This window comes from Quercus suber, unplaced genomic scaffold (genome assembly GCF_002906115.3).
Source record: "Quercus suber isolate HL8 unplaced genomic scaffold, Cork oak 2.0 scaffold_948, whole genome shotgun sequence".
In the NCBI taxonomy this organism is placed as follows: Eukaryota; Viridiplantae; Streptophyta; class Magnoliopsida; order Fagales; family Fagaceae; genus Quercus; species Quercus suber.
The window spans coordinates 11398-27718 of NW_027070368.1; the positions used below are offsets into that span (position 1 = coordinate 11398).

At 41.1% G+C, this 16321-nt stretch overlaps 1 protein-coding gene across 1 annotated transcript; it reads left to right on the forward strand.

The window, feature by feature from the left end:
* Positions 1–6: 6 nt before the first annotated feature.
* LOC111997821 (protein CHROMATIN REMODELING 5) lies at positions 7–4637 on the forward strand. Its single transcript, XM_065768484.1, has 10 exons — positions 7–239; positions 571–695; positions 793–856; positions 1096–1305; positions 2458–2700; positions 3035–3145; positions 3341–3427; positions 3648–3830; positions 4179–4259; positions 4367–4637. The coding sequence occupies exons 1-10, from the start codon at positions 30–32 to the stop codon at positions 4616–4618; spliced, it is 1566 nt and encodes a 521-aa protein (XP_065624556.1). The 5' UTR covers positions 7–29; the 3' UTR covers positions 4619–4637.
* The last annotated feature ends 11684 nt before the right edge of the window (positions 4638–16321 follow it).

The following is a 16321-nucleotide window of genomic DNA, read 5'->3' on the forward strand; positions in this document are numbered from 1 at the left end:
TTTTTTTTTGTAACGATCTGTGAGCCGGTATGAGATTGCTTTTGACTGTAAACAAAATTTTAGGAAAGCAACAAGCAGTTATTTGCTATTATTGGTACCAATGTTATTCATCGTTCTGCTTATTTGCAACCCTTTTTTGCTATAGGGCTTTGCTTCACTTCCTTGACCATGAGAAGTTCAAGAGTAAGGATGATTTTGTTCAGAATTACAAGAATCTCAGCTCATTCAATGAGAATGAGGTGCAATTTACACTCTTCATCACATGTTCATTTACATTACCTGCTTATCTCAATATTTTTTTTTTTTTTTTTAATATTTTTTATATACAAGATAGAAATTTTATTCTAGCCTAATCTAAGTGTATATGTGTGTATCTCCCTCCTAGAGACTTGAACCTTGGCCCTTGTCCCCCACACCCCACAAGCACTTATACTTGTGGAGTGACCATCGCATCAAGGGTGTGCGGTGGTATCTCAATATGTATTTAATTTATTTGAAAAACATTAATTTGTCTGTACCTTAAATATTTATTCATATCGTTATTATTTTTTATGGTTTATTTTATTGTAGCTTGCTAATCTTCATACGGAATTGAGGCCTCATATTCTTCGAAGAGTTATAAAGGATGTAGAGAAGTCTTTGCCTCCAAAAATTGAGCGTATTCTTCGGCTTGAAATGTCTCCTCTTCAGAAGCGGTAAGTGCTATTATCAGCTTGCAGTGAAGTTTTACTCTTCCAATCATGCCATCTGAATTCACTATCTGCACACCTGGTGCTGGTTGCCTTTATCTAGGTACTACAAGTGGATTTTGGAACGCAACTTTCATGACCTGAACAAAGGTGTTCGTGGGAATCAGGTTATTATACACTTTAGCTTTATATGGTTTTAAGGCTTGAACACCATTTATCATTATTATAAGAAACATCTCTGTATGTCCCGTAAAAGATCTCCATCATAATTTCATAGCATTAGTAATTAAAAGGAAGTATGCATTGTGTGGCATAAAACTGACTGAATCTGTAATTGGTTCAATAATGCCTGTTTGCTTGTTAACTATTTAAAAATTGGCACATATTTATATTCTCTCCTTTCCAGGTTTCACTTTTAAATATTGTGGTAGAGTTGAAGAAATGCTGCAATCATCCTTTCCTGTTTGAAAGTGCGGACCATGGTTATGGTGGGGACTCAAGAAATGATGGCAGTAAACTGGAGAGAATTATCTTAAGCAGCGGGAAGCTAGTCATACTTGATAAGCTACTTGTTAGATTACATGAGACAAAGCATCGTGTTCTGATTTTTTCCCAGGTTTGTTTTCTGGAATAATTGCTTTGAATTTGTAGCTTAAAAGCTATGAATAGTCTATTGTTTTACGTTGTAGTTTTGTTTTGTTGAGTCTTCATATCTTTGCATGTAGATAGGCTAATCAGCAGGATAAATTATCTTGACCTGTTGTGCATGGATATCTATATGGTGTTTCTTAGCTACTTAGATTTTAGTTGAACTATTTTGGAAGTATCAGAAATATGTTTTGGAAGTGATCAATCAAGTATCAGGTAATTGTCCTGTTAGTGTAGAAGTGACATATTGGCTTATGCAGATTCCCTGTATCATCTAAGGCATGTGATTTGCCTACCTGACTGGAAGTTTGTCTCGAGACCAGTAATTGGCTTACCTGATTTATAAGTCAGTTATCATGGATTCTAGATGAACTTATTGGGAGCTGAACAAGTTGCATGCAAATGTGTACCAATGTTGGTTTCTGTTTGGTACTTATTTTCTACCAATCAAACTAAACAAAAATGTGTCCCTTTTTGTCCCACGTTGACGAGGTTAGGGGTGTAAATAGCTGTCAATGGGAGCACAGTTTCTGTGTATATGTATTTTGGCGTTGGGAATGAAAATGCCATCTTTCATAATAAAGCAAGCTCGAGTTGATGATACTGTTGTTAGGTGGCTGGTTCTGCCAGATAGAGCTACTTTTATTAAATGGATTTTTAGGGTATGCTCTCTTAAAGGGAGTGCAGTAGTGCACTGGTTTATGATAAGAGGTCACTGTTTGGGTATGATTCTTGAAGGGAATGCAGTTGGATTCTGACAAGAGATGGAGAATAGTTTTAGAATTAACATGTTAAAAGGGGTTTTATTGGTTACATGTTATATTTTCATTAGTAGTAGTAAATTCCACAAGTGTCCCCGCCCGCCCCCCCCCCCCACCCACACACAAAAAAAAACCTTCAAAGTTATTTTGAATTTTTGTCTTCCTAAGACTTTTCATTTAAAGTTGTTCAATTTAGATAGTTTTATAATTGACTGACGTTCTTAGGTACCATCCTGTATTGACATTGCACTGAGATTGTTAATGAGTTATAATTGTGTGACTTGTGTCAGATTCTGAACTAGTATTGAGTTTTCGCATGCATCAAAGTGATTGAGTCATGGTTACATGATTTATTGTAGATGGTCAGAATGCTGGATATCCTAGCTGAGTATATGTCGCTTAGAGGGTTTCAGTTTCAGAGGCTTGATGGTAGTACAAAGTCTGAGTTACGCCAGCAGGCAATGGATCATTTTAATGCTCCTGGGAGTGATGATTTCTGCTTCCTTCTTTCAACTCGGGCAGGTGGCCTGGGTATCAACCTTGCAACGGCTGACACAGTTATAATATTTGATTCAGACTGGAATCCCCAAAATGACTTACAGGTTTGTACTGGATGAAGTCTCTCTTCCCGTTGTCTTGTGATTATGTCATTGGGCTTCATGCTTCTTGATTATGATTAATAGTGGACATGTTCATTCAGATGATTGTCTTATGGTCTTTGTTTGATTGATGGCTGTAACGCCAGGATACTTGAGTTCCAATTTCTTGGAGTTTCTAGACTCTTGTAATCTGTCTTAATTGAACATCTCCAGTACGCATCTTGTGTACTGGGATGTGCCTTTCTTCATATTAATAAAGTTTCTTATTTACTTAAAAAAAAAAAATAGCATATATGTTCAACTGTGTTGTTTACTATTATTGTTTGTTTTGCATCAGGCAATGAGTAGAGCTCATAGAATTGGACAACAAGAAGTTGTTAACATCTATAGATTTGTTACAAGCAAAAGTGTTGAGGAAGATATCCTGGAGCGAGCCAAGAAAAAAATGGTATACTGCACAAAAACGTTTTAAATTGTTTAATTCCTTTTTTGCCAGTTATTCTTAGATGCATTAGTTCGTGTCTGTGAGCGTGTAAACATTTTAATCTTTACCAATGTTCATGCATTTTACGTGAATCTTTTTTTTTCCTCAGAAATTTGAGATAATAATTTTACATGTTTTTGTGTTATGTGTCCTCTATAGGTTCTTGACCATTTGGTGATCCAAAAATTAAATGCAGAGGGCAGATTGGAGAAGAAAGAATCGAAAAAAGGGAGTTTCTTTGACAAAGTAAGGACATTTGTTACAATAAGATTATCAAATTTCATTGGATTACATGGTAACTTTGAAGCAGAAACACAAGAAGTTTGTGAGCTTATAAGCTTCCATTTGTAGCTCAATTCTTTCTTCTTGGGCCTTAATGCAGCTTTCGGAATTTTACTTTGTAGTGACTGCTGTACTTTTTGTCCTTTGGCAGAATTGATTTATCTTGTATTTTTCATGATTGCAGAATGAGCTATCGGCTATCTTAAGGTTTGGAGCAGAGGAACTTTTTAAGGAAGACAAGAATGATGAAGAAAGCAAGAAGAAACTTTTAAGCATGGACATTGATGAAATTCTTGAAAGAGCAGAGAAAGTTGAAGAGAAGGAACCTGGTGGAGAGCAAGGGAATGAATTGTTGAGTGCTTTTAAGGCAAGATTATAAAAGCATTTTCTTGGTGGCTAAATCTTGGTCGTTCTTCTTCTAGTAACTTTGACATTTTTTTGTTAGCCAGTGACTGCTAGCTCAAATGGTACCTCCTTCCCTTATATGGATAGGATGGAGAGGGTTAGGTCATAGTTCCAAGGCACTGAATGTGTGTGTAATGTAGTAATGTAAAAAAATACTTCATTTAAATAACTTTTCCCTCTTCTAGTGTTTTGGGGTTGGGAGCAATATGTGGGTTCATTTAAATAACTTTTCACTCCTCTAGGCTTTTAAATCCGGACAGGTTGTTAATGATTTTTAAAACCCTTTATATATTTATTTGTTTACATCCAGGTTGCCAATTTCGGTAGTGCTGAAGATGATGGGAGCTTTTGGAGTCGTTGGATAAAGCCAGAAGCAGTAGGCCACGCTGAAGTATGTGCTTTGCCGTGCTAACCTTTTTGAGTTTTGCTTGTTACGCTTATGAGTTCTTTCTTCATTTTTGGAATCTCTTAATCATTTAGACATTTGTTCTCCTTCAGGATGCTCTAGTTCCTCGTGCTGCAAGAAATACCAAAAGCTATGCAGAGGCTAACCAACCTGAGATGAGTAATAAAAGGAAAAAGAAAGGACCTGAGTCTCAGGAGAGATTGCAGAAACGACGTAGAGCTGATTATTCAGTGCCAGCAGTACCAATGATCGAGGGAGCTACTTTTCAAGTGAGAAGATGGTCTTATGGGAATTTGTCTAAAAGAGATGCATTGCGTTTTTCTCGTGCGGTAAAATTCTATTGATATTCTTACAAACTCTATGCCTTGTGTTTCACTACACCTTATTTTAATTCATTTTGGATTGTCTAGAGCAAGTTCATATCGTGCCCTTGATATTTTGGCCACCTTAGTATCAGTATATTTACAATTTTTATTTGTAACATGATGATAGAGATTTTTATATAAAACATAAAGATTGTGTTTTATCTACCATTTAAAGTTTTTTCTTGATTTACAGAGGGTCCATTATTTCTTTTTTGGTAGGTCATCTTGATTCGGTTGTTTGTATTTGGATATACTAGCTAACATTACATTGTTTATTTGTTGAAAAATCAAGCTGTTATATCAACTTCGAATTTTTTATCCTGTGATGTCAAGGCAGTTGATTATATATACCATATTAAATTGTTTTTTACTGTAAATAATTTAGCCCTGGTTGGTTTCATTTTATAAGAGAGAATATACACCAAGCTTGCATGCTCACTTGGTTTTTAATTATGTAACTTATTTTTTATATTTTTTTTTTTTGGGGGGGGGGGGGGGGGGGGGGGGGGGTAAGGCCGAGGATGTCAAAATCCTTCTCCCCGCCCGAGGATGCGTGCAGCAAGATTTTGAGGGGCTATTGTGGGGCCAGAAAATTGGGTAGCCTCGGCCTACTTCAAACCAGGCCCAAATGGCCCATGCCGAGGACGACCCTGTCCTCAGTCGTCCGAGAACTCGGAAAAACGCAAGGGCTGCCCCACCACAGGACTCCTCGAATATCCAAGGAGGAGAAGGGCCCGATGCCACGCGTCGGCGGCAGAAGCACGGCGAAGGAGCGAACCCTGGGTGGACTGTCACCTCTGCATTGAATACGCTCACCTGACCCTCCTGGCCGCATTAATGGGGATTTAACCCCTTGACAGGGCGACATCGATCAGGGTGAGCCACTTGAGCACAGATATGACCTCTGATGGGACAGACGGTCAGAAGGGAGGCTAATAGATGATCAACAGGAGGAGGAAGATGGGGATATATAAGAAATGTGAGCAAAATGTAAAGGAGAAAAATAGGAGGAAAAAGGGAAAGAAGAGAAAATGGGGGAAGAAAGAAAACCTCCTCGGCCATGGGCCGAGGAGCATCCCCCAGTTGTAAATTGTTCTTAGTATTTTTCAATAAAAGGAAAGTAGTTCATGCTTCATGCACGCCAGCGAGTGCCTAAACCTTCGATCCACTCTCTACAAATTCATTGTTCTGGGTTCGTTGGGGCCTGGGGGAACTCATGTCTTTTGGGCTACAAAAACGGACCTTACACTACTTATGATAATTTTTTTTAATTTTTAATAAAATAGAACGTGTGGTGATTTTTATTGTGTGGTAATTTTTATTTTCCATTTTTATTGAGTATAAGTGAATTTTTATTTTTTATTTTATAGTTCATTAATATTAGATTCTTAATATTTTGCACTCATTAACTCACTTGACACAAAGATTAAAAAATTTAAGTGGACACATGGCACAAACTTTAATAGATAATTATGATGTGATTTTTATATAAATTTAGACACATGATGCAAAATTATATTCTAATTGAATTTTCTCTAAACTTTGCCTATTATTATACATAGATAAGTATTATCATGTATTTCTTTCTCTCACACTCGTAATGAATTTTATTAATTAGATTCAAAATATCACTTGTAGTGAATTGTGGGGCCTAAGAATTTGGCAACCCCGGCTCACTTTGTACCCGGCCCAAGGCCCATGCCAAGGAGGAAATGCCCGAGGACGAAGTGTGAAAGTCCAAATTGTCCAGTAACCTTGCCGAGGACGACCCTGTCCTCGGCAAACCGAGACTACGGGATTAGGAAGTAACGGGCCACTTAAAGCAGCCTTCCAGGGCATCTAAAGAGAAGGAACAAGTACAACGTGCCAGCCGAGGAAGCATGGTGGGGGAGCAAGTCCATGATGAACTATCACCTCTACATTAAATGCGCACAACCAATGTTCTGGCCACATTAATGAGGGAATGACCCCTAGGCAGCGCCTCCTCGGTTATTACGACTCACACGAAGTCTGGTAAAGCGGCTGATGGGACGGGTTGTCAAGAGAAGGCATGAATGATCAACAAGTGGAGGACAGGGATCGTTGGAGGAGGACTATATGAAAGGGGAGAAACAGATTGAGTAGGGGGGATGGATACCCATGGAAGAAGGACGACAAACAAGCTCCTCGGACCGGGCGATGAGGACAAAGTCTTGAGGATGGTTTCAGTTCACCGACATTTGAGGGTGGAAAACACTGCGTAGGGCGTTGTCCACTTGCTAGGGCCTAGTTCTTGAACTCACTCTCTACAAATTCATTGTATTGGGCTAGCTAGGCTTGAGTTCACTCACTCAACAGTAGAAGTGCTCAGACCCAGTCCCTACAATTGCCGCTGTTTGTGGGGAGAACTTGTACACTAGCAAGCGTAATGGACAATTGTTCCTAGGTTGCTAGTTTATAGAAGGTTAGGCAGTTTTTCGTGTCATCGCCAATGACACCGATCCTGAATCCCATTTTTTAAAAAACAAACAAATAAACAACGACGCATTTGCTCAAGAAACGGTTATTGTAGAAAAATAAAAGATTCAGAGAAAAGGAAAAGTGAATAAACATTGCAGCCTTTTTATTAAATAAAACAATATATACATTATACAAACAGATGCTCAGACAGGCTTGTTTTAAAGCCAACTTTACAAACAGAGGCCCAGACGGGCCTGTTTGAAAGCTAACCCTAAAAAGGAGGGCTAAGGTAAGCTTGTTTCAAGGCTACCAACAACCCCCGAACCAATGTGGGTGGTGCCAGTGAGAAGAGAGAAGCAGATGCAAAAACGCCTGGTGGTCCCACTCCATGGTGTTCCCTTGATGCTCCCCCAGCCTCATGATAGTTAAACATTAGAGGTAGCAACACCAGGCACCAAATGTGACGTAATCTTACAAGCCTCCATCAGCGGGTGAGCTGGGTGTGGGTTACTACCAACTTGAAGGACAGGCATGGATGCGTACCGAAGAAAAGCATTATGTTCTTCATGGACCTCCTTCCTAACTGCCAGACATGCTACCATCAGAATGACACCCAAGCCCTGCCGCACTAGAAGCCTGACGCGAACTACAACCGCTATGGCTCTCGGTTGAGGGAGGCGGACCCCCTTTTTTGCTCGATTTAAGGGCAAGAGCACCTTTGGCTTGCTCACCCTTACCTTCATCCAAGGTCGTCCCATTCCTTCAAGCCTTAATCACAATCCTAGCAAGGTTATCGAAGGGCTTAGGGGGTTGGAGGATCATGTTTCCTATTCAGCTAAAGGGTTTGTGAGGGATGGAAGGACGATTCCCCCAGAAGAACTCATATAGAGGGCGAAGGTTGGTGGGAATTGGTCCACATAGAATTCGAAGGAAGCATTATCAGCGACATTAATCCTGACCGAATTCCAAAGAGGCCACTAACCGTCGGATTTGTATTAATCCACGAGGATATTAATGAGGGCGCGCCTCGCACACTGAATCGTCAGGCACGCGACTCGAACAGTCAAAAGACGCCTCGTAATCAAAGAGGGCAAAGAATTGGAGCAAACGGGAGGCTACTGCCACGCATAAGGATAGAAATCCGAGCCGCCCCTGTCCAGGGCAGCGCAAGACCAAGGGCCCAGTTTGAGGAATAACCCATTTCCTGTGAAGTGAGGCCGAGGCTGCCATCACGCTAAAAATAAACTTCCCAACATTGAGGACCAACTCCTTCACTCTAGGCAGAAGAACATAAACGTTAGACTGAACCAAGGTGTTGCATGGTCCTTGGACTCAAGCCTATGGGAAAACTAACCACTCCAAAAATACCTAGGTACTAGACTGAACCAAGGTCTTGCATGGTCCTCGAACTCAAACCTATGGAAAAACTAGTTACATACAGAAGAACATAAGCGTTAGACTGAACCAAGGTCTTGCATGGTCCTCGGACTCAAGCCTATGGAAAAACTAACCACTTCAAAAATACCTGGGTTCTAGACTAAACCAAGGTCTTGCATGGTCCTTGGACTTAAACCTATGGGAAAACTAGTTACTTACAGAAGAACATAAGCGTTCGACTGAACTAAGGTCTTGCATGGTCCTCGGACTCAAGCCTATAGGAAAACTAACCACTCCAAAAATACCTAGGTACTAGACTGAACCAAGGTCTTGCATGGTCCTCAGTCTTAAACCTATGAAAAAACTAGTTACTTACAGAAGAACATAAGCGTTAGACTAAATTAAGGTCTTGCATGGTCCTCGGACTCAAACTTATGGGAAAACTATTTACTTACAGAAGAACATAAGCATTAGACTAAACCAAGGTCTTGCATGGTCCTCGGACTCAAACCTATGGAAAAACTAACCACTCCAAAAATACATGGGTACTAGACTGAACCAAGGTCTTACATGGTCTTCGGACTCAAACCTATGAGAAAACTAGTTACTTACAGAAGAACATAAGCGTTAGACTGAACCAAGGTCTTGCATGGTACTCAGACTCAAGCCTATAGGAAAACTAACCACTCCAAAAATACCTGGGTGCTAGACTGAACCAAGGTATTGCATGGTCCTCGGACTCAAACCTATGGAAAAACCAGTTACTTACAGAAGAACATAAGCGTTAGACTGAACCAAGGTCTTGCATGGTCCTCGAACTCAAGCCTATGGGAAAACTAACCACCCCAAAAGTACCTGGGTACCAAACTGAACCAAGGTCTTGCATGGTCCTCAGACTCAAACCTATGAGAAAACTAGTTACTTACAGAAGAACATAAGCCTTAGGCTGAGCCGAGGTCTTGCATGGCCCTCGGACTCAAACCTAAGGGGAGGCTAGTTACTCACAGGGGGACCTAAGTGTTAGACAAAGCCAATATTGTGGAGTCGTTCCTTCAGCATTCAATCCGGCAAAAATAGGTCATGGTGTTAAGGTGGTTCAATTATTGATCAAAATCCAAGTGGGAGCCATTGCTAGGGGCTTTACATTTTTCGGTTGCTAGTTTAAAATGAAAAACGTGCTGAGTTTCTGAGATTGTGAAGCTTATAATCGAAGCACAGGTTATATAAGCAGCCAAACTCATCGCAATGACAATAGATGCCAAGTAAAAAGAAAAGAAGATCCATATATTCAGCTTAAAAAATAATAACATTACAGTGTTTTAAACCAAAACGAAATATACATTGATAGAATCAAGACAAAGAGGAGGGAAGACAAGGGCGGCACAAATCAACATAGCAGGGTGGCCCGACGAAATTGCCCATCTCTTTAACTCGATAGAAAGCTTGTCCTTTGGGGTCAGCCGAGAAACTTCATCTGGTGCCTCGAGATCCTAGCTCGGAGGTGCAACTTCGGAGGACTCCTTGTCAGCAGGAGTGACCTGGGGGTCAGCGGGAGGCTTCACCATGTCTTGAGGCGCTGCTGGGTTACCAGGTTCCTCGTCCCTTAACGCCCCTTAGTGCCCAGTCTCCTCAGTAGGCTTGTCAGTTAACATTGGATCATCGACAGCACTGACCGGGCCTTCATCCGTCGCTATAGAGGTAATGCCAACTTCAGGGTCAGTAGAGGCAACCCCGTGAATGACAGGGGGATAATACACCCTCTCGGCCCCCCTAAGCTCAAACGATGCCTCGACCCCTGCTTGGTTGAGGGCCTCACTCCAAGTCTAGGAGTAGTAGCGCCTGCATACCTCAGGGACTTAAGCCTTGAGGGCAGCCTCGATCTTAGCTACTCCCTCAGCAAAGGCCTCTTCCTCCATTTGCTCTTTAAAGCGCTCAACATCCGTCCTCGCAAACTCGGCTTCTTCTTTCGCCCTCAAGGCCTCGTCCCTGGCGTACTCGGCAACGCCTCAGGCCCTTACTGCCTCAGCTAACTTCTGCTTTAGGTTGGCGATTTGCTCTTTGGCAACCTACAGCTGACCCTCGACATCCCGCAAGCGCCCTGTCTGGTCCTCGGCCTGTTTCATAACGTCGACTAGGTCAGACGCCGCGCTGTCTCTAACCTTCGTCATCTCCTCCAAGTCCTCCCTTGCCTTCCTGAGATTAGCCTCAAATCTTTTTAGGGTATTTGCGGCATTCAAGTATTTGTCGCGCTCTTGACCCATAGCTTTATCCTAGTTGTCGGCCTCCTCTTCCAGCCTGAAAGTGCCCTGGATAGCCTACCAACCAAAACAAGTACACCGTAAGTTGGGTGCTGAGGAATAAAATTCAGACGAAGGAACAAGTATCGAAAGTCTTACCATGCCCAGGTACCTCTTAAGGTTACGAGCAACTTCTTGCCTCCTCATGCCCCCCAACTCGGCTATGTCAGTGGGGAGAAGCAGGGACCTCTCTAGGGCATCGGCTACGCGAGTCCCCTCGCCCCCTCGGAAGTCTCTGAGGGTGGCATCGTCCATCAAAGGCTTCCCATGAAGCATGGCAGCGGGCAGCCAGCCCTAGGGCTCGGACTGCTAAACAACCTCTTTCCCCTTGTCTTGACCATCAATCCTCAGTTGCTTAGAAGGTCGGCGGCCTTCATCTTCCTCTTGGGAAGAGCAAGATCTCCCCCCATCCACTGGGTCTTTACCCTTGGAAGGCCTCTTCCTCTTCAAATCGGTGGACTCAGGCCGAGTGTCCGAGACTGACAGAGTGGAGGATGACCTGGTGGCAAAGACTTAGATGAGGGAGGGGGAAGCTTAGGTGGAGGAAAAAGAGGCTTGGACCGTGACCTCCCTGATGTGTCCTTCCCCAGCTGGCCCTCAAGTAAATCAAATAGGCTAGTTTGGGGTTGCCTCTTGAAGCTTATCTCGGCCTGAGTATCAGCCCTCGGAGACACCAGATCTGCTTCAGATAATTAGGGATCACCCAAGTCATCGGAGGGATCCTCGAACAGATAAGCTTGGTCGAATACACCAAATTCGTCCTCAGATGAACCCAGATCAACTACTTCTCCCTTCTTTTCCAAAGTTTCTCCCTCGACCTCCGCAACTTGATGGGATGAGGAAGAATTTGCCAACGGGATGCCCTCTGGAATGGAAAATCCTTCAGAAAATGAGAACCCATGCTCCACCACAGTAATTTAACAAAGTCGAGGATCACAAGCCTTGATCACGTGCTTCGAGGTTGAGAACGACATCTGGGTCGGATCGTACCCAAGGATCTTGTAAGCAGCCCTAACTTGATTGTCGGCCTCGTTCACAAAAATCTCCACCCTGAGAATGGATTGCAAGTCTTCCTTGTTGACCAAGTGGAAATGCCATTCAAAGGCATATGGATCTACGAAAGAAAAAGTGTGTGCTAATCAGCAACCAAACGGCGCAAACCATGAAAACATAGCTTGTCAACCCTCCTCTACTCCGAGTACCCTACCTGGCTCTCTCTCTACTGTTAGGCAATGGAGACCGTCGTGCCACTCTCTTGACACAATGACAGAATCCTGATTTAATCCCTTGCTAGATTCGGGGAGGCACTGGATAAGCCGAACCCTATCGTCCCTCATCTTCATGTAGTAAGACTTACCCCTCGGGTGTTGGAGGTTATAGCACCAGTTTACATCATGGTGGTTTAACCTCAACTCCATCTTCTCATGCAAGGCGTTTACGCACCCTAGTATCCTAAACACATTGACGGCACACTGGGTGGGAGTTAGCCGAAAATGCTTGGGATAGTCGCATGTCATCGGCCCCATAGGGATTCTCATGCCCCCTTCTAGGAAGGCGATAATAGGAATCACAACTTCACCCTCTTTCCTCCTAATATACCAATCCCCTTCCTCACAGTGCCTTAGGACCACATTATTGGGTATCCTATAGTCGACGATGAATTTCTCCATTGCCTCTTCAGACTTAACTAATTTCTTAAATCTACTCATCCCTGACAACGGCTAAGAGACTCAAGAAAAGACGAAGGAAAGAAAGAACTCAGAGAGAAAGTTCGAGCTAGAAAGGGAGAAGAAGACTTACAGGAATGAGGAAAGGCTCCTCGGACTGGCTTTTTATGCTGGAGATGGATGCTGGTTAGGTTGGAGGTTTGACCGGATTCAGAGTATATGCGCTAAAGTTCTTGAATGCAAAAGTAAGGAGACAAATCAGTTCAAATGAGTATTTATATCCTCAATTAAAGACAACCAGGCGGAGTTTCCCACCCATAAAGGTAGAAAATCCCTACCGACTGATTACCATCACACCATTGAACGTGGGGAGTATGGAGCCACCAAAATTTAATGTGGGTGCACGCCATATATCGAGGCGCCAAAAATGTGCATTGAGTAGGTGAAAAGTCTCCAATGCTGACGTAGGCCAAGATTGGGTAAGCCATGACGAAGGCTTGAGGATATCAAAATCCTCCTCCCCGTCCGAGGATACGGACAGCAGGATTTTGAGGGGCTATTGTGGGGCTTGAGAATTTGGCAACCCCGGCTCACTTCGTACCCGGCCTAAGGCCTATGCCGAGGAGGAGGAAATGCCCGAGGACGAAGTGCGAAAGTCCAAATTGTCCAGGAACCTTGCTGAGGATGACCCTGTCCTTGGCAAACCGAGACTATGGGATTAGGAAGTAACGGGCCACCTAAAACAGCCTTCCAAGGCATCTAAAGAGAAGGAACAAGTACAACGTGCCAGCCGAGGAAGCATGGTGGGGGAGCAAGTCCATGATGAACTGTCACCTCTATATTAAATGCGCACAACCAATGTTCTGGCCGCATTAATGAGGGAATGACCCCTAGGCAATGCCTCCTCGGTTACGACTCACACGAAGTCTGGTAAAGCGGCTGATGGGACGAGTTGTCAAGAGAAGGCATGGATGATCAATAAGTGGAGGACAAGGATCGTTGGAGGAGGACTATATAAAAGGGGAGAAACAGATTAAGTAGGGGGGATGGATACCCATGGAAGAAGGACGACAAACAAGCTTCTCGGACCGAGCTGAGGACATAGTCTTGAGGATGGTTTCAGTTCACCGACATTTGAGGGTGGAAAACACTGCATAGGGCGTTGTCCACTTGTTAGGGCCTAGTTCTTGAACCTGCTCTCTACAAATTCATTGTATTGGGCTAACTGGGCTTGAGTCCACTCACTCAACAGTAGAAGTGCTCAGACCCAATCCCTACAAGTATTATCATGTATTTCTTTCTCTCACACTCGTAGTGAATTTTATTAATTAAATTCAAAATATCACACCCTAATAATAACTTTCCCCTTTTTATGCCCTCTTTTTTGAAATACTTGCAGACTCTTTGTTTCTTTTTAGTCGGTGGAATTTGATAAATTACCTATGTTGGCAATGAGGTCATTTTTTAGTGGACGGAATTTTATGCATTACCTATGCTGGCAATGACATTAGTACCTAAGTTGCAACTTGAATTCTACAAGAGCTGGGAAAGGATCATAGAAGGTAAAACTAGACTTAGGGATTTTTTTTTTTTTTTTCGATACATTAGATGGATTTGTTTATCTCATTTATTCCATGATAATTATTATTTATTTTCATGTCAAGTCATTAATATGAATTTTGATTGAGAAGGAGAAAAAAAATGGACAATCGTCTAAAGCGGTTGTCTAAGAGGAATAGCAAGACTCATCTACATAAGGCCATCATCCACAATTTTAGAGGTTCAATACTTGCAAATTTTAGCCACTTTCACTAGGCTTATGATTTTTCACATGAATCCATTACTCCAAAGATGTGGAATAAACTCCTCAAAATTCGCTCCCACTCACACTATTAAGCCCACACGTCTCGCATGATAGTAGTGGCATCAAACAAGTACACCTACTCAAGATTCCCTATATAAAGGTTAGACTTCACCAAAACAAAGGTACATAAAAAAACACTTCTAAATCTTATACTTTTGAGAGTTTATGGAGATCTTGAGAGAAGTTTTGACTTAGGCATCGGAGGGTTATTGGTTGGCACTACACTGGTGCATTCCAATAACATGATCTTTCTTTTTCAAGTCTTCAATTTTACACTAAGTCTAGAGCACACATCTTACTGATTTCATACTTCATCAGTTGGCGCTGTTTATGGGGACTTTGTACAAAAAGTTCTATAGTTTTAAGACAAAAGGGTTGTATGATTCAGACTTGATCAATGGCTACAAACCCAAAAAAACGTTGAAGTAGGAGTGTGTTTAGTCCATAACCTGTTCCCATCCAAAAGGATCCTCCATAGATGGATCCTATCCACCAACAGTTGCAGTCCATGGCAACTTTAGTTGAAGAGGCGAAAAGACAAAATTGGGATCTGGCACAACAGATCCATCGACGATGGAAACATCTTCGACATTGTCAACCAAAAGGGGAAACACCTAGATGAGTCCAAACTAGAATGATCCAGGGAGAGGAAGGTGCAAAGAGTAATGTAGATGGAGAAAATCAACTGAGGGTTCCAATAGCTAGGGGAACACCACATCTAGAGGCAGAAGTCAACCAAATGAAAACTGTTGTGAAATTTTAAAATACTCGCAAGTGTACGAACCGTACCGAAGTATAGTTTGACAAGAACGAGGTCGAACCCACAGGGACTTGAATGAATGTAGGAAAATTAAATCAAATCTTAACCAAATTAATCCTAATCTAGTTTAATTAAAAATTGGTTGTTTTTAAATTAAATAAACTAAGCAAATAATAAAATTAAGTAAATAGTTAAACTAAGCAAAAGATATAAAGCAATAAAAAGATGTAAATAATCAAGGGAAATGAATTAAGGTTTTGGAATCCACCTTGTAAGTCATACTAGCATATATTTATGATCATTAATTTTTCCCAACTCACTACATGATAATCTAGAAATCAATCTTGCTATCATGGAAAATATCCTCATTAAAATCCTTATTTTAAAAATCAAAATCATGTTCTTCTTCGCTTCTTAAGTATAAAACCAAATCATCAATTGTATCCGTAGCTAAACAAATCACAAGATATATCCAATTCTAAAAATCAAATCATAACTTGTATCCATTGACAGACAAATCACAAACGATATCCAATTTTATAATCAAGAATTAATAAACCAAGCATTCAATTAATTAAGACAAATCCTAAATCATGAGAAAAACATGATTGAACTCATATCTAGAATCATAGCACAAATAGTTAAACTAAGCAAAAGATATAAAAAATAAAAAGATGTAAACAATCAAGGGAAAGGAATTAAGTTTTGGAATCCGCCTTGTAAGTCATATCAGCATATATTTATGATCATTAATTTTTCCCAACTCACTACATGATAATCTAGAAATCAATCTTGCTATCATGGAAAATATCATCATTAAAACTTATTTTAAAAATCAAAGCATGTTCTTCTTCGCTTCTTAAGTATAAAACCAAATCATCAATTGTATCCGTAGCCAAACAAATCACAAGATATATCCAATTCTAAAAATCAAATCATAACTTGTATCCATTGACAGACAAATCACAAACGATATCCAATTTTATAATCAAGAATTAAAACCAAGCATTCAATTAATTAAGACAAATCCTAAATCATGAGAAAAACATGATTGAACTCATATCTAGAATCCCATCTTAGTCAATGATATGAAGCAAGAACAATTTAAATCATTAAAGAACAACTATTGTGGGAAAAATTAAATCACATAAATATTACTAATAATCTTTAACAAGGTTTCATCCTCAACCCTAATTATAAATTTAGCTACTCATGGTAATTGAAATAAAACAAAAGAATAAAATACTAAACATTAAACTAGACAAATAAAATAGAGAA